This window comes from Dermacentor albipictus, chromosome 5 (genome assembly GCF_038994185.2).
Source record: "Dermacentor albipictus isolate Rhodes 1998 colony chromosome 5, USDA_Dalb.pri_finalv2, whole genome shotgun sequence".
NCBI classification, from domain to species: Eukaryota; Metazoa; Arthropoda; class Arachnida; order Ixodida; family Ixodidae; genus Dermacentor; species Dermacentor albipictus.
The window spans coordinates 10351927-10371262 of NC_091825.1; the positions used below are offsets into that span (position 1 = coordinate 10351927).

General features: G+C 48.5%; 1 protein-coding gene across 5 annotated transcripts in view; it reads right to left on the bottom strand.

Annotated features, from left to right (window-relative positions):
* The window catches only part of LOC135917928 (leucine-rich repeat and fibronectin type-III domain-containing protein 4-like), a 367177-nt gene that overhangs the window by 238778 nt on the left and 109063 nt on the right, over positions 1 to 19336 (bottom strand). For all 5 annotated transcript variants that reach the window (XR_010569459.2, XM_065451569.2, XM_065451567.2 and 2 more), the window contains exons 3-4: positions 6357 to 6538; positions 5388 to 5636 (exon numbers count right to left, since the gene is read on the bottom strand). Coding sequence is in view for 4 of the 5 variants with exons in the window: in XM_065451569.2 (XP_065307641.1) it covers positions 5388 to 5636; positions 6357 to 6538 (431 nt within the window). In the remaining variant the exon portion in view is untranslated. The remainder of the gene's footprint in view (positions 1 to 5387; positions 5637 to 6356; positions 6539 to 19336) is intronic.

The window sequence follows — 19336 nt, forward strand, 5'->3', positions numbered from 1 at the left end:
GCGAAAAGACTGCCTTCATTACGCCAGACGGCCTCTACGAGTTCAAGGTCATGCCATTCGGACTTTGCTCGGCGCCTGCAACGTTTCAGCGCGTCATGGACACGGTGTTAGCCGGACTGAAGTGACAGACGGGCCTTGTTTACCTGGATGACGTCGTTGTCTTCGCCGGAAATTTCGACGATCACCTTAGGCGGCTTGCGACAGTGTTAGAAGCCATCAAGTCATCAGGGCTCACTCTGAAGCCGGAAAAGTGCCGTTTCGCTTACGGTGAGCTTTTGTTCCTAGGCCACGTGATCGGCAAATCAGGAGTACGCCCCGACCCACAGAAGACAGCTGCCATCGCAAAGTTCCCGCAGCCAACCGACAAAAAGGCAGTGCGCTGATTCCTTGGCATGTGTGCCTACTATAGGCGCTTTGTCAAGGACTTTTCACGCATCGCGGAGCCGCTAACACATCTAACCAAATGTGATGTCGCGTTCAAGTGGCAAACGCCGCAGGCCAAGGCATTTCAAGAACTCAAACGACGCATGCAGTCGCCGCCGGTACTTGCGCATGCACATCGACGAGGACGCCGATACCGAAATCCACACTGACGCCAGTAGCCTAGGCCTCGGTGCCGTCCTAGTCCAGAGGAAAGAAGGACTTGAAAGAGTGATATCGTATGCTAGCCGGTCGGTGTCAAAAGCTGAAAGCAACTATTCTACGACTGAAAAGGAATGCCTCGCCATCATTTGGGCTACAGCTAAATTCCGCCCTTACCTCTGTGGTAGGCCATTCAAAGTCGTCAGTGACCATCACGCATTGTGTTGGCTAGCTAACTTAAAGGACCATTCAGGACGGCTGGCGCGGTGGAGCCTCAGACTACAAGAATATGACGTCACGGTAATATAAAAGTCCGGAAGAAAACACTCCGACGCCGACTGCTTATCGCGCGCCCCCATCGATCCCCCACTGCAAGACGACGAAGACGACGACGCCTTCCTTGGGATAATAAGGGCGGAAGACTTCACTAAACAGCAACGAGCCGACCCGGAGCTAAAAGACCTCGTCGAGTATTTGGAAGGGAACACCGACGTTGTCCCTAGGGCATTTAAGGGCGCGTTGTCTTTGTTCACGCTACAAAACAACCTGCTCGTGAAGAAGTACTTCTCACCAGTCCGCGCCAGCTACCTTCTTGTTGTACCGGCAGCGCTGCGTCCAGAAATACTGCACGCCCTACACGACGATCCAACCGCTGGGCACCTCGGATTCTCCCGGACGCTGTCGAGAATACAGGAAAGGTATTACTGGCCGCGTCTGACCGCCGACGTCGCCCGTTACGTCAAGACATGCCGAGACTGTCAACGACGCAAGACACCACCGACAAAGCCAGCAGGATTGCTACAGCCGATCGAACCTCCTCGCCGACCATTCCAGCAGATTGGGATGGATTTGTTGGGGCCATTTCCGATATCAACATCCGGGAATAAGTGGATCGTCGTAGCGACGGACTATCTCACCCGTTTTGCTGAAACTAAAGCTCTACCAAAAGGCAGCGCAGCCGAAGTGGCGAAATTTTTCGTGGAGAACATCCTGCTGCGACATGGTGCCCCAGAAGTCCTCATCACTGACAGAGGAACGGCTTTTACAGCAGAGCTCACCCAAGCCATTCTGCAGTACAGCCAGACAAGCCACAGGAGCACAACTGCCTACCATCCGCAGACGAATGGTCTCACGGAGCGCCTGAACGAGACCCTCGCCGACATGCTAGCAATGTACGTCGACGTCGAACACAAGACGTGGGACGCCGTCCTGCCGTACGTAACCTTTGCGTACAACACGGCGGTGCAAGAAACACAGATCACGCCGTTTAAGCTGGTTTACGGCAGGAACCCGACGACGACGCTTGACGCCATGCTGCCGCACGTAACTGACGAAGAGAATGTTGACGTCGCTAGCTATCTCCAGCGCGTCGAAGAAGCCAGACAGCTCGCCCGCCTGCGAATCAAGAGCCAGCAGAGGACCGACAGCCGACACTACAACCTCCGACGACGCTTCGTCGAGTACCAACCTGGCGACCGTGTTTGGGTCTGGACCCCGATACGCCGACGAGGACTCAGTGAGAAACTACTCCGACGCTATTTCGGACCCTACAAGTTCATCCGACGTATTGGCGCTCTGGACTATGAGGTCGTGCCAGACGGCATTTCGCATTCACGGCGGCGCCGCGCACGATCTGAAGCGGTCCACGTGGTGCGACTTAAACCCTTTTACGGACGCTGACGAATTTCGCCATTTTTGTTCTTTTCTTTGCTACGAGCGCTTTTGTTTATTACCTAAGTTTGTTTGCAGCATCGGGTCGATGCTTTTTAAAAGGCGGGTATTGACACGTGTACTTATCTTTATCGGGCCACCACGTTTCGCCGCTTAACAAATCTAATCGCACAGCGAGGGCCACGCCTGCATCTATCCGACGTTTCTGGAAAGTTATCGATGCTTCTACCCGGCTGTCTGTTGTCGCCGAACCTTGGGTTATCTGATTTCATTGCGTGACGCGAATGGTGTAGAACTTTGTGGAAGGCACGCGGGTCCGAACGATTAGTCTGGAACATTCGATGGCACTCTATAAAAGCCGACGCGCTTGACCCGCTGATCAGATTTTCGACGATCGCCGAGCGTGTTCGCCGCTATCGTTGTGCTGTAAGTGTAGCCTGTTTTGTGGGCACAGGTTCGCCCAATAAAAGATAGTTTTCTTGTTCACAGTATTGCTACTGTGTTATTCAACGTCACCACCACGTGACAATATCCAGTGCTTTTTAGCAGATATTAATGTGTTATCTCCTTAAGAACACGGGTTTCGGAAGGGAATGTCCATGACGACACAACTGGTAACAACTATTTACTACTTTTTAGCAGCTCTAGGTCGTTCTGGGCAAATTAACATACTTGTGTTAGATTTTTCTAAATAGTTTGATAAGGTTCCGCACAATAAACGACTTATAAAATTAGATAACCTAGGATTGCCGCTTTATCTTATCAAATGGTTTGAGGCATAATTAATTATTAGAAAGCAGTTTGTTGAAATCAAATCTAGTGTATCTAGGATGCTCAGCGTTACATCCGGTGTTCCACAGGGGAATGTTTTGGGGCCATTATTATTTTTTGTATATGTGAATGATTTAGTGCAAGTAATCCCTCACTCAGTGTATACTAAACTTTTTGCGGACGATTGTATTGTGTTTAAAGAAATAACCTGCCATGAAGATTACATGTTATTACAGCGAACTTTCTGCCACATTGAATGCTGGTGCGCAGAGTGGGACATGGAACTAAACGTTCACAAAACAGTATTATTAAATTTAACGGGAAAAGGAATCCTAGTGTGTTTACTTACACTATCCATAGCTCTAACAAGCGTCCATGGCTCTGTTCAAGCAGTAACTCAATATAAGTATTTAGGGATTACTTTTTCTAGTCATATCACATGGGGGACGCACATCTCGGCAATTCGCGCAACAGCTTTTCGGAAACTGTCTTTTTTTAAAAAAAAGGAAGCTTGGAAAAGCAACGGTGAATGTTAAACTTCAAGCGTACAATGCCATTATCAGCTGCTCTAAATTGGAGTATGCATCCGTTGTATGGGATCCCCACAGAAAAAAAAATATATACCGTGCTTAGAACGTCTGCAATGGAAAGCATTCAGATTTAAATTCAATAAATATAAAAGGCTGCATTCTCCAACAGAGCTCGTGATTGCGCATAACATCCCCTCATTAGCTGTACGAAGAAAAATCAGTCGACTAAAATTCTTGCGTAATATTTCGTCTGGAAAAACAAATATATCTGTACCCTCGTATTTAAAGTCCATTACAAGAAGACCAACGCGTAACACTCAGAAACACTCCCTACAAACAATTTTTGCCAAAACAAAGGCATTCTGAATGGCATTCTGAAAGACATTCTGAATGCATTCTGAAACAAAGGCATTCAGGTAGACTGTTGCCAAAACAGTCTACCTGAATTTGTTTGTGAGGCTGAAAACTTTGACGACGCCCTTTAACTGCCATTGTTGTCTTAAATATAGACCCAGCCAAAGTGTTCTATTAGTTCTGGTGCAAGTACAGTTGTAAATTATTTATGTGCTGTTCTTCTGTCTGTGTGTATGTGTGTGTGCGTGCGTGCGTGTGTGCGTGTGTGTGTGTGATAATATCGTCCTAGTGAAACCGATGTATTATATTGTCGTGCGACTGTTGTTGGAAATTATTTCTGTGCTGTTCTTTTGCCATTTCATTGTAATTCCACTCCTGCTTGGCCCACGTTGACCTGCAGTATTGTGAAATAAATAAATAAAATTATATTGCATTACAATGGGTATGACGCTGTTGAATCGGAAGATATGCTGCTGACATACTGTTGAATCGACGCTACGTAGTTACTGGTATCTTCATTCAAGATCATAATTTCCAGTTTTTTCGCGCAAAACTTAAGGCCAAGATTTGTCGTAGTGTTGCCATACATATTCGCCAGTGTCTGTAGATTTCTTGCATTGTACGCTAGTGGCATTATTTTGTCCGCATACATCAGTGCGGGGACCTTCTGTTGCATCAATTAGCCATTACGCATGCATTATATATCAGATCATAATTTACTGTTATCCAGTTGTCTTTCTGTGCCTTTACCATAAAGTGTGAACAACAATGGAGACACGGGACATCCTCGCACCAACAATACTGGCAGCGACCTTTGGGAACGCACTGTCTAACCAGGCAGCACGCAAAACTACACTGACACACATAGTCTACTTCAGTGCTAGTGTAAAGCATTGAGAGCGACATATTCGTTAGCGAGCCGCACTTCTATGATTCTCCTTGAATTATAAGAATGGCTCGACAAAAAAATATATGTATTCTACTTAGAAGATGTCGCCGCCAACTTTGCTACTGTAAGGGCTCCCACTAGATCACCACGGCATCAGGTATCTAGCGATAGAAAACGATGATGATGGGCTTCTTCTTGACCTACTAATTTTCGTTGGCCTTCACAGCCTCTGGCACGCCAGAATGGCTGTTTATTACCAAGACGCACAACCCGCGCGAATGTACTTCCGAGAAAGCATAAACGGCTACCTGGAGGTGCAGAAAGCGCAACAATGCCCTCCGGAATGGCTGTCGAAGTGGGAACCCTTGATAAAACCAATTTTGATGTGACTGCAATCATGTTTGTTAGTAGATGTTACATATGCATTTCACGTGCTTAACTCCGGTGTTGATAATGAGCCAATGATGAAATAAAAAGGGAGCTTCTGCTACTGCAGGCGCGCCGCCCTTCTAGGGCCGGACTGGAAAAGAGGGCCGAGGCGCTGCTGCCGTCCACGGCTTGCGGGCCCTGTGCGCGGAACGAAGGCGTACCTGAGGTCGAGGAAGAAGAGCGCGTCCGGCAGCATGGATCGTTCGATGGCGGCGATGTTGTTCTGCGAGAGATCCAGCTGCAAGAGGCGGTAGAGCTTGGCAAAGGCTCCGCTCTCGATGCGTGATATGCGATTGGCCCTGAGAAGCAGCGAGCGAAGGCTCAGCGGCGCCTTGAACCAGGAGGCGCGCACTGTGGTCAGCTGGTTGAAGGACAAGTCCAGCATCTCCAGTGCTTGCAGGTGGCCCATTCTGCGCGTAAAGCGGGCGTCATCGGAAGGCCCTCAATTTACTGGACGTTAAACTGCGCAGAATCTGTCTCGTCTGCAAATTAAATGTGTTCACCTTTTCCATAGCATCCCGACGCAGTTGTTACCATGTGACTAATTTATTTCATTTAATTTCACTTATGCGTCACGAGCAAGTACAACCATACACATGATCTAAATAGGAAAGCCGGAAGAAAGCTGCGTCTAAGCTCCAGTTCGACACGCCCTCTCACACAAGTCGGGCAGAACAGTCGTCGCGCAACTGAACAGAACTTTACCATGTACGAGGTACGTCATCGTAAACAGTGCGCAGAAAATACATGGTAACGCATGATGGCGAACGACGTAATTACCATATAAATAAGTAAACAATTGCACATAAATGTCGCATAATTAACACTAGACACTAGTTTTTGTTTTTAATAGCTTCCTAATGGTGCACTATGCAAAACCCTCAGAATTACATGCACCCGACGCGTGGCACAGCGGCTATATGGCGTTGCACTGCTAAGCCCAAGGGGCGATGAAATGCAAAGGACGCCCGTGAGCCGTGCGCACAGAGTTCAAGGACCCCGGCTGCGGCGAGGCTCATAATTGCATCGTGGGTTTGGCGCGTAAAAAGCCCAAGCGACCACTCGCATCGAGCTGATCGTAACATTTCGCAACGCTCAATGATGGCAACCGTGAAGTAGAGCGGGCATGCCTGTGGAATGGCTGCGAGCTGTCGAGTGCGCACCGACGCAGGGCCAGCGAGCGCAGCGTGTCCTGCAGTCCCAGAAGGGCGTCGTCGCTGTCCCCCTGCACGAAGCTGGCCAGTGGCGTGTCCCAGAGGTGGACCTCGCTCGCGCGGACATCCAGGAACAGGTTGCTCGGAAGGTGGCCCAGCTACGACACACAAGCATCGTCAGAGGCACAGCTTGAGCGCACTTTTCGCGTGCGCCTACTGTGACCGGGTCACTCTGGCGTACGGTCACAAATGGATGTCGTTTTTTACTGCGAAAGCATTATATGCCCCATTACAGGAAGTTTCTGCGTTGTCGTCGGCGCCGTGACCGAAAAAAGGTGACAAAGATTACAACTAGCGCCCGCGAATTTCCTTATTTCATCGCTCCACCTAGTCTTCTGCTGTCCTCGACTGCGTTTCCCTTCTCTTCGTATCTATTCTGTAACCCTAGTGGTCCAACGGTTATCTAACCTGCGCATTACATGATCTGCCCAGCTCCATTTTTTCTATTAATGTCAATTAGAATACCGGCTATACCTGTTTGCTCTCTGATCTGAACAGCTATCTTTCTGTTTCTTAACCTTATGCCTAGCACTTTTCGTACCATCGCTCTTTGCGCGGTCCTTAACTTGGTTTCCAGCTTCAGTGTCAATCTCCAAGTCTCTGCCCCATACGTCAGCCCCGGTGAAATGCACCGATTGTACACCTCCCTTTTCAATGATAATGGTAAGCTTCCCGTCAGGAGCTGACAATTTCTGACGTATGCGATCCAACCCATTTTTATTATTCTTTGAATTTCTTTCTTATGAGAAGGGTTCCCTGGGATTAGTTGACCTAGGTAAACGTACTCCTTCACAGTCTCTAGGTGCTGACAGGCGATCCTAAACTCTTCTACCCTTGCCTGGCTATTAATCATTATCTTTGTCTTCTGCATATTAAGCTTCAACCTCACTCTTACACTGTCTCTGTTAAGGTCCTCAATCATTTGTTGCAGTTCGTCTGCAGTGCTGCTGAATAGAACAATCTCATCGGCAAACCGAAGATTGCTGAGTTATTCGCCGTCAGTCCTTATTCCTAAGCCTTCCCAGTTTAATAGCTTGAGTACTTCTTCCAAGCACGCAGTGAATAGCATTGGAAGGATTGTGTCTCCTTGTCTGACCCGTTTCTTTATAGGTATCTTCCAACCTTTCTTGCGTAGAATTAAGGTAGCTGTGGAATCTCTGTAGATATTTTCCAAGGTATTTACGTAAATGGTCGGCATTTGTTGATTACGTAATGCCTCTACGACTGCTGGTATTTCTATTCAATCAAATGCCTTTTTGTAATCTATGAAATCCATATAAAGAGGCTTATTGTACTCTGCGGATTTCTCGATTACCTGATTTATCACATTGTATGTGACCTATTGTAGAGTATCCCTTCCTGAAGCCAGCCTGTTCCCTTGGTTGACTAAACTCCAGTGTTGCCCTTATTCTAGTGGAGAATATTTTGGTGAATATTTTATATAATACTGGGAGTAACTTAATGGGCCTATAATTTTTCAATTCTGCCATGTCTCCCTTTTGCGGATTAGTATAATGTTTGCATTCTTCCTGTTTTCTGAGACCCTTACAGTCGATAGACACATCGTATATAGAACCGCCAGTTTTCCAAGCATTGTGTCTCCTCCATCTTTGATTAAATCGACTGTGATTCCATCTTCTTCTGCCGCTCTTCCTTATTTCATGTCTTGCAAAGCCCTATTGTCCTCGTCGCTAGTTATAGGAGTTTTTGTATCCTGTTCATTACTGTTTCGAATGGAGGTATCCTGACTCCTCTGAGTACTGTACACGTCAGCATATAGTTATTCAGCTGCTTTTACTCTACCTTTGCGATTGCTGATGATATTGCCCTGGTTTTCTTTCAGCGCATCCAACCTGGTTTGTCCTATGCCAAGTTTCCTTCTCATTGATTTCAGGCCGCGTCTGTTTTTGACGGCTTCTTCAGTCTTTCTCAGGTTGTGGTTTGGAATATTACATTGTTTTGCCTTGTTGATCAGTTTTGACAGTTCGGCGAATTCTATTTTGCCTCTTAAATTGGACACTTTCATTCTTTGTCATTTCTTTATTAGGTCTTTTGTAACTTGTGAGAACTTGCCTACTGGTTATCTTGGTGCCCTGTCTCCCGCTTCAATTGCTGCCTCTGAGGCCAGCCTAAATACGGTTTCATTCATTACCTCTATGCCGTCATCACGTCTCTGTTCTAAGGCTGTATATTTGTTTGCAAGTACTAGCCTGAATTCGTCTGCTTTTACTCCTACTGCCTCTAGGTTAACCTGCTTCTTCTTAACCAATCTTACTCTTTCCTTTTTTAAATTGAGGTGAATCCTAGCCCTCACTAGGCTGTAATCACTGCGCTTTATCCTACTTATCAGTTCTACATGCAGCACTATGCTGTGATCGGCAGAAAGTATAAAATCAATTTCTTTTTTTTGTGGGATTTTACGTGCCAAAACCACTTTCTGATTATGAGGCACGCCGTAGTGGAGAACTCCGGAAATTTCGACCACCTGGGGTTCTTTAACGTGCACCTAAATCTAAGCACACGGGTGTTTTCGCATTTCGCCCCCATCGAAATGCGGCCGCCGTGGCCGGGATTCAATCCCGCGACCTCGTGCTCAGCAGCCCAACACCATGGCCACTGAGCAACCACGGCGGGTAAAATCAATTTCATTTCCTGTTTTACCATTAGGGCTTCTCGAGGTCCACTTTCTGTTGCTACGCTTCCTGAAAAAGCTGTTCATGATTCGAAACTTGTTCCTTTCTGCGAATTCTACCAGCATCTCTCCTCTAGCGCACCTAGAATCGACGCCATAGTTGCCAATTGCTTGTTCACGAGCCAGCTTTTCTCCCACTTTTGCATTGAAGTCGTCCATTACTACAATATAAAGAGTTTGCACTTTTCTCATCGGTGATTCAACATCTTCTTAAAACTGATCTATTTCCTCATCATCGTGATTGGATTTTGGAGCGTACGGTTGTACTACTTTTACTCTATACCTCCTATTAAGCTTGATTACGACAACTGCTACTCTCTCATAAATGCTGTAGAATTTGTCAATGTTTCCCGCTATGTCCTTATGGATTAGGAGTCCCACCCCGTATTGCTTCTTATCTGGGAGACCTCTATAGCAGAGTAGATGGCTGTTATTCAGCAATGTATAAGCCTCACCAGGTCTAATCTCACTAAGACCGATAATATCCCAAACAATGCCTGATATTTCCTCAGAGTCCCGCTAAGCTAGCGTCACTCGACATAGTTCGGATGTTAAACGTGGACAGGGTCACTTTTCATTGGCGGCCCGTCAGGACCTAGAGATTCTTAGCACCCTCGGCTGCGTTACAGGTCTGACTGCCGCCTTGGTCAGATGCTCCGCAGCTGCTGGGTACTGAGGGTACCTGCGATACACTAGTGGTGCAGGTCGAGGCATCTCTCCTTTGTGCCTCTCTCACTTTCTGGGTACTGAGGGCCATGAGTTAATGTAGGAATCACCAGGAAGGTAGTGACTGAATACTGCACCACGGAGGCCAATTCCTACTCTGGTGAAGGAGTGTTTATGTCCAAGCTAAGTGGGCCTTTCAAATTTGGTTGTGCCTGGATCTGTAAGCCCCACTCGCTCTCGGCAACATTTTGCCCTTGTCAGGCGTCACTCCAAGCCTGCACATGTGGACTGGAGGAGGCGAAATTCAATGTCACCATCAGGAGCTAAACAGTCGACAATTTTTAGTGAAAAATCTTATAGTGCCCGCATATACGTGTACGAAATGGTAGGATACAAAAATTTCCATTGCGGAGAGTAAATCCGGGGTAAATCAGTCGAATACGTGAAGCGAGACGAGACATCCGCGACTAACCCAGCTATCACGCGTGTGGCGCAATGATACGTCTCGGAAATCTACGCCAATTAGTTGGTTTCAAAATGTGATGGAGTCGTGCCGGAGTTCGGGCTGTATTGCAGGCCTTGCTTTCTTTCTCGCTGCCAACGGGCGCACACGCCTGTACCGCATCGTTCGGCTCAGTCAGACCGCGTTATGTTTCGCCGACCGCGCGCTATAGGGAAACGCGGCTCCGTCATCTGTCAAGCCTTTTATTCGCTGCGACTGCTTGCCTCCTTCACCATACCAGCAATATTTTGGTGGCCCGAGCATCGAGCGGCGCTCTTGCGAGACTTCCGGTTCACCTTCTGAGACGAAATTCAAAATAAATCAGAGAAAAATAAAAAAGAACTGGTAGCGCACAGCATTCATGATTGGATGATAAAGCTTAAGTTTTATTACAAGTTGAGTTACTGTAACGTCTGGAATAATTAGAATTGAAAATCTCTGATTACCGCACACCAAAGCACAGAATCGTAGTTAAAGTCCCGCCACGAGAGCACGACTGTGGCGAGATTCTGGAAACCCGGAAGTAAAAAGACGTCACAATGAAAGTGAAATGATATTCAACCGACTAATCAATGGAAAACAGTTGCCTGGCATAGACTGAACATCTGCCTTGCAGAGCAGATGTGACCTCACTCGCTCGTCTCTCGATACTCATTTCCAAGCCTACACCTGCTCGCTCTCTCGATCCCTCGCTTGCTCGCAACAACCTCACTCGCTCGTCTCTCGCTACTCATTTCCAAGCCTACACCTGCTCGCTCTTGCGATCCCTCGCTTGCTCGCCACAGCCTCACTCGCTCGTCTCTCGCTACTCATTTCCAAGCCTACACCTGCTCGCTCTTGCGATCCCTCGCTTGCTCGCCACAGCCTCACTCGCTCGTCTCTCGCTACTCATTTCCAAGCCTACACCTGCTCGCTCTTGCGATCCCTCGCTTGCTCGCCACAGCCTCACTCGCTCGTCTCTCGCTACTCATTTCGAAGCCTACACCTGCTCGCTCTTGCGATCCCTCGCTTGCTCGCCACAGCCTCACTCGCTCGGCTCTCGCTACTCATTTCCAAGCCTACACCTGCTCGCTCTTGCGATCCCTCGCTTGCTCGCCACAGCCTCACTCGCTCGTCTCTCGCTACTCATTTCCAAGCCTACACCTGCTCGCTCTTGCGATCCCTCGCTTGCTCGCCACAGCCTCACTCGCTCGTCTCTCGCTACTTATTTCGAAGCCTACACCTGCTCGCTCTTGCGATCCCTCGCTTGCTCGCCACAGCCTCACTCGCTCGTCTCTCGCTACTCATTTCCAAGCTTACACCTGCTCGCTCTTGCGATCCCCCGCTTGCTCGCCACAGCCTCACTCGCTCGTCTCTCGCTACTCATTTCCAAGCCTACACCTGCTCGCTCTTGCGATCCCTCGCTTGCTCGCCACAGCCTCACTCGCTCGTCTCTCGCTACTCATTTCCAAGCCTACACCTGCTCGCTCTTGCGATACCTCGCTTGCTCGCCACAGCCTCACTCGCTCGTCTCTCGCTACTCATTTCGAAGCCTACACCTGCTCGCTCTTGCTCGCTTGCTCGCCACAGCCTCACTCGCTCGTCTCTCGCTACTCATTTCCAAGCCTACACCTGCTCGCTCTTGCGATCCCTCGCTTGCTCGCCACAGCCTCACTCGCTCGTCTCTCGCTACTCATTTCCAAGCCTACACCTGCTCGCTCTTGCGATCCCTCGCTTGCTCGCCACAGCCTCACTCGCTCGTCTCTCGCTACTCATTTCCAAGCCTACACCTGCTCGCTCTTGCGATCCCTCGCTTGCTCGTCACAGCCTCACTCGCTCGTCTCTCGCTACTCATTTCCAAGCCTACACCTGCTCGCTCTCTCGATCCCTCGCTTGCTCGCAAGAACCTCACTCGCTCGTCTCTCGCTACTCATTTCCAAGCCTACACCTGCTCGCTCTTGCGATCCCTCGCTTGCTCGCCACATCCTCACTCGCTCGTCCCTCGCTACTCATTTCCAAGCCTACACCTGCTCGCTCTTGCGATCCCTCGCTTGCTCGTCACAGCCTCACTCGCTCGTCTCTCGCTACTCATTTCCAAGCCTACACCTGCTCGCTCTTGCGATACCTCGCTTGCTCGCCACAGCCTCACTCGCTCGTCTCTCGCTACTCATTTCGAAGCCTACACCTGCTCGCTCTTGCGATCCCTCGCTTGCTCGCCACAGCCTCACTCGCTCGTCTCTCGCTACTCATTTCCAAGCCTACACCTGCTCGCTCTTGCGATCCCTCGCTTGCTCGCCACAGCCTCACTCGCTCGTCTCTCGCTACTCATTTCCAAGCCTACACCTGCTCGCTCTTGCGATCCCTCGCTTGCTCGCCACAGCCTCACTCGCTCGTCTCTCGCTACTCATTTCCAAGCCTACACCTGCTCGCTCTTGCGATCCCTCGCTTGCTCGTCACAGCCTCACTCGATCGTCTCTCGCTACTCATTTCCAAGCCTACACCTGCTCGCTCTCTCGATCCCTCGCTTGCTCGCAAGAACCTCACTCGCTCGTCTCTCGCTACTCATTTCCAAGCCTACACCTGCTCGCTCTTGCGATCCCTCGCTTGCTCGCCACAGCCTCACTCGCTCGTCTCTCGCTACTCATTTCCAAGCCTACACCTGCTCGCTCTTGCGATACCTCGCTTGCTCGCCACAGCCTCACTCGCTCGTCTCTCGCTACTCATTTCCAAGCCTACACCTGCTCGCTCTTGCGATCCCTCGCTTGCTCGCCACAGCCTCACTCGCTCGTCTCTCGCTACTCATTTCCAAGCCTACACCTGCTCGCTCTTGCGATCCCTCGCTTGCTCGCCACAACCTCACTCGCTCGTCTCTCGCTACTCATTTCCAAGCCTACACCTGCTCGCTCTTGCGATCCCTCGCTTGCTCGCCACAGCCTCACTCGCTCGTCTCTCGCTACTCATTTCCAAGCCTACACCTGCTCGCTCTTGCGATCCCTCGCTTGCTCGTCACAGCCTCACTCGCTCGTCTCTCGCTACTCATTTCCAAGCCTACACCTGCTCGCTCTCTCGATCCCTCGCTTGCTCGCAAGAACCTCACTCGCTCGTCTCTCGCTACTCATTTCCAAGCCTACACCTGCTCGCTCTTGCGATCCCTCGCTTGCTCGCCACAGCCTCACTCGCTGGTCTCTCGCTACTCATTTCCAAGCCTACACCTGCTCGCTCTTGCGATCCCTCGCTTGCTCGCCACAGCCTCACTCGCTCGTCTCTCGCTACTCATTTCCAAGCCTACACCTGCTCGCTCTTGCGATCCCTCGCTTGCTCGCCACAGCCTCACTCGCTCGTCTCTCGCTACTCATTTCCAAGCCTACACCTGCTCGCTCTCTCGATCCCTCGCTTGCTCGCAACAGCTCCGTGCGTGCGCGCGCTCGTTACATGCTCTGTCGTCGGTATACCGGAGAGGTGCTGTTCGTGTAAAACCCCTAAATGATATAAAAGTAACGACATCTCCTACCTCCTATGCGGGTGCTCCTTCTCTCGGCGCCAACAGCGGCGGCACCTAGGCCGGGTCCAGCTAGCAGGCGGGTTCGCCCCTTTGGCGCACTGCACGCCTCGAGGATTTGGTTGTTGCGTTTACGAGAGGACACGCCATAAATGAGTTACTCCAATAACTGGCGGGATCCACGCTGCGCTGCTTTATCCTTCCACTGTGATCACCTCGTTGTCAGCGGTGGAGGTGGTGTGCGAGCTAACGGAGTGTTTTCTCGAACGGCACCTTTTGATCAGCGTCATTTGAACTATAACGCCGCCAAAACAAATTGGAACAACATGCGATTTGTATGTGGTTATTTACGTTTTACATCTTTTAGACACAGACGTGTGGTCTAGGCTTTATATTAACCGAAGGTGGTGTACTACTTCCATAATATGTTCTGCGAAAGGCGCATTTGCTCATACTACAAAAAGGATTGGTAATGCATCTGGCCTAACTTTCTCGATGGCGTAATTCCGAAGGATTGGGCTTTCAATCTAGCCTTTGGTGAAGCAATCCTAAGATGAAGAAACTAAGATTTTGTATGGCGCAACGTTTTGAAAAATGATACAAGGCACGGAATAAAATATACATCGTGGCATTTCACACATAATTTCAAAAATAACAACTGCTGAAATGACAGCCCGCCGTGTGCGTGGCCATAATAATTTTATCAGCGTCGAACGTTGAAAATGCTCGGGGCCATTGCGCGCCCCTTCGTTACAGGTTTCTTTTACCAGACCTATCTCAGTTACAAATGTTTACACCAGATTTGCACAAAATCTTTGAACCCAATATAATTTCCTCTGTGTTTAGCAGATGTCGGCATTCTGATATATTATGCGTGCAGATATGGCGTACTCAAGATATAACTGCCGTTACTGTGCCTAGGCAGAGTAACTGCCGACTTTGGTAACAACCCCGCAAATACAAATACATGCACCAATGCGCGCTACACAAAAGCTAGACCTGCACGGCGAGCAGCATCAACAGCGGGGGCTCAATCGCCGTTTTAGGGTGCTATGCAGGATGCGCCGAGTTTGGCGAAACTCGGGATCTTCACGAGCTCTGGCGACACCCCAAGATGAAAGCACGAATGGTACCGAGACACAGTTTGTCTTTCGACAAGCGACCAGTTTCATTGGTTCATCTAGATTCACTCTGGCTGGCTATCATTCCTTGGGCGTTGCCTTCTGGGCGGTCGACAAACTGGGGCTCACGTGATCATACCGTCGGTGCATGGTCGTGCCTTCTTTCACTTGTTTGTCGTTCCACCGAGTGCATTACATGCACAAGCGAGTTATAAAACAAACGCATTTAGTACGATATTATTAGTTAGTTTGACGTGGTTTAGAAGCATTTTAAAGCTTACAACATGTACACTGAATGTACATTAGACTAATTTGTAATTTAGTACGCTTCGCATTATACCACGAGGGCACGCTGTGGTGGCGTCATCACATCGATTCACCGGGCGAGCATGGCGGCTAAGCGTCGGAGGCGCCCAGTGTAAACAAACTCGTACGCAACGAGCTTGCAGTGCGCGACGTAGTGATCAGGCTCGACGATGACCACTATTTCTTGGATATTTCTGTTGCTCCGTGAACAATCTTTCCGTGCACCCCAAAAGACTGCCAATAGCTTCGGCGCTTTTACAGATCGCAACGCGCACCTACTATTCACGGCGCAGTGCTGAAGAAACACCTAGTCCGGTGCTGCTTCTGAGTGCGCTGAGTTCCTCCACTCTGCGTGACTGCGAGCGTCACGAATATTACGTAGTGTGTGCAAAAGGAAGACGGCCTATATAGCTACGATGCGACAAGGAGGTGGTACCGACGATGGATCTCGCTTCCAACACAGTGAGGGAGACATCGACAAGCTGCAGATAAGTATGTTTCTACTGTTTCATATTTAGCATAAAAAGAGTGCACGGATTAAGTCACTTTCGCAGTAACGAACTGAACGCCCAGCAGTTTAAAGAAGACAGTGAGAACCAATGAGTGTTCGTGCTCTTACATGCAAGTGGGCCCGCGGAAATGTGGAAAAGATGAAGGTGACCTTCACTAACTTGGTGAGATAACAGATATTCATGAGTGACATTAAGCCACAAAATTTATGCAAGAGTATCTTTATCCAGGTGAAATATCAATAGCAGGTACTGATATAAAGCAGGAAACTTATACAAAAATTTCATGGGTTGAACAGCACATGGAAGGCATTACCGAATCGTGATCGCCACGTTACCAATATCCTTGAAAAAAAATGGCTGTGGCTTAGGTAAGGTTAAGCCCAGGATGCGAAGCATACTAGCCTTTATTTTAGTTGTTGAACCACTGTTTAGCCTGGTGAACTGCTGTTGCTTGGCTATATTTGGTTCGGCTAGACGAAGAAACAACTCATGCATTACTTCTTCGCCTTCAAGAGTGGAACGCGACAGCGTTCCCGTCGACCCGCCAAGGGGTGTAAGACAATGGGCTACAGGGCAGCGACTACGCGCCCCTCATTGGACGCGGTGAGCGTCGAGCAAAGCAGCGTTCGGCGCGGCAACGAAATGTGCGCCTGAGCAAGAGACGCACGCCTTAGAAACAGCTCGTTTCTAAGGCAACACCGCATTCACTAGAGGCGCTTTTGTACCGCGTTGAAGCATCGTAATCGTGGCTCAGTGGTAGCGTCTCCGTCCCACAATCCGGAGACCCTGGTTCGATTCCCACCCAGCCCGTCTTGCAAGAGTTGAGCCAAAGCCACTTCTCCTCTGTCGTGACGTCACGGTGTCACGTGATTTCATGGTCACCGCCGCGCCTGAGGAGCTGGGTTGAGCCCTCGTAATATGCTTCGCATAAAAGTTAAGAATCATTGCATTCTACCGGTTATGCAATACGGGACATAAACCTGGAGGTTAACAAAGAAACTTGATATGTCAAGGACTGTGCAGAAAGCGAAGTAACAAAAATTGTTGGAGATAGCATTAAGGCAGGAAAACAGAGGCGCAGTAAACAGTGGCAACCGATATGCTAGTTGAGATTGAGAAAAAAAGAAGAATCGGCAGGCAGGCCATGCACGTATCGAGCACTTGTTGCCCATTCATAACAGGTGATTACAAAAGCGTGACAGAATGGATGTCCAGGAGAGAGAACTACAGCCGAGGATGGTAGAAAATTGCCTAATGGGACAAAAATATGATGTTTGTAGGCGTAGGATGCAATCAGCTCGTATAATACAGTATTGTAGGGTGAGGCATTTGTTTTGCAGCGAACAAAAATAGGTGTGGTGCTGACAGTAGAGACTCGTGAAGGTGCGGGGCCACGTCAGCTGCTGGCACACTAATCAACATGACAATTTGCTATGAAAAAGAAAACCCCAGTTATGAAAAATAAAGCAACGTTGTCCCAACGCATTGTTTTATTATGCATACTACACTAGAGGCTTCCACAGTTAAGGGCACTTAGTACTAATAGTGCAACGAGCATTTTTCTTTGTAAATAATGGTTTGTATGCGGCTGATTCATTCCAATACACTTTTTTGCAGCAAAATATTCTGCTGCTGGAGGCACTCAACCGCCTGGTGGCAGTAGGCGAGCACCAGGAACGTGCTCTTGTGAGTGTGGCAGAGGTCCAGAGGGCTGCTCTGCAATAAGAGTATCGGTGCCCTCACTTCTCTCCTGTCGAGCCCACAAAAGGCACCTTATAAAGGAGCTTTCAGTTTAATATTTTGTTTATTATTCAAGAACATGAATGAAATTATTGCAGTAAACATAGTGCTGTGCATATTAGGGGACTTGCAACATGCACTTCGTGTCACTTCAAAAAACGCAAAAACGTAAGCCAACCTGTGCCACTCTTTGACCATGTAAATAAAAAATACACTAATGCAGCATACACGTCATTATGGTGCTTGTTCTTTTTATGTGCAAGAATACAGTGCGTGTTGATTAGCCACAAGATGAACGGTGTGTGTAATTCACTATTAAGACAGGAAACAGCGGGAGCTTAATAATGCTATCACCTACAGACTGTGCATATGACTGCAACACTCCCCGATTCAAATGTGCCATTACATGCATGTTCGATACTACATATTCTTCAACATTGTCTTATAATTGCATGTACCATATTTCACACATCTTCAGCGCTTGCACAGCACACTTCTGATGTATCCATTTCATAGGCCAAATAATTGCACACTTTGTCCTTTTGTGTCTTATGAAAAGCAGCATCCTTTACAGTCGGCTAAAACTTCAGAAGACAGGAGAGGCCCCGCCCAGATGACCAAAGCGCAGCAGCCGATTGCCTCCACGTCTAAAGAAATAGTCCCCCTTCAACGAGCAGGTTGGACAGGGACTATCTGTCCGGCGGCACGATGTCAGTCTAGAGTGCGTGCCCATTGGTGCAGGCTTGTGTTCACCTGCCTTGTGCAGATTCCGCAGCCTCCTAAAGTTGTATCCGACTATAGAAACACGTAATGCCTTGCACCAGTTGCATAGACTTCTGCAACTTGATAGCACACAATGATTAGGAGCACAAATCTATACAGGCATCCAAGCAAAGCTGGCTGGCCACACTTCCATTCGGAGGGGCTGTAAAAAGGTCTCGCCAAATATTCCCATGACGTTCTTGAAAAAGAGGTGGTGTTTGGCACTTCTTTAGAATCAAAAACAGATTACAGTGAATGTTGTGTAGCATATCAAAACAAACTGAGCTTGGTTATCTGCACAGCATGTAATGGGAGGTTGCGCTTCACATAGGAAACAAACTGCTCTGTCCAGTACAATTTTGAGGCCAGTATGGCACCTATTATGTCAATAGTGTCTATATACAAATTACACTTTTCACAGGCCATTGATTTCACCATTATTTTTGTATGATGGTTCTTTCAATCAGTGCTTGTATAACATGAGCAGGTGGATTTGAAAGCAAAGCTTTGTATGCAAACCTTCCGACTTCCATAATGGTGTGGCAAGGCACTGGCATGTTGTCGAATAGCTCACACTTCCTCGGTCCTGCACTAAAGAAGCCCAATGCTCTATTTGAAGTTGGATGGCACAACAATTCAACGGCACACAAAGTAGAGTAACACACACAGCAAAGCATTCTGCTGTGTGTATTTCTCTTCTTTGTGTCCCGTCGAATTGTTGTGCAATTAAACTTCAAGCTTCTATACCAATACACCGTCATCAACATCACCAATGCTCTAGTTATTAGGCCACAATGGTACACATCTTTGAAATTTCCCAACACAAATTAGCTCTCCAAAAAACCACAAATGTTAAATTTTGCAGCACAGGTGTATGTATGCACGTGTCACATTCTTTACCACTAAACTCACAGGAATCAAAGGGGCAAGCATTAACCAGCCTTGCTGCTGCCGTTACCATTATCATCATGACACCAATGGAAAGACAGTGCCACGTTTCAGTAAAGGGAGTGCTGGAGGGAAAGGTGTGACAGCGAGGGCTTACAATAAAAATAACGGTTACGAGACATGTTCAATGCCAATATATGCTGCATGTCGCTCAGCCTACTCTGGCATT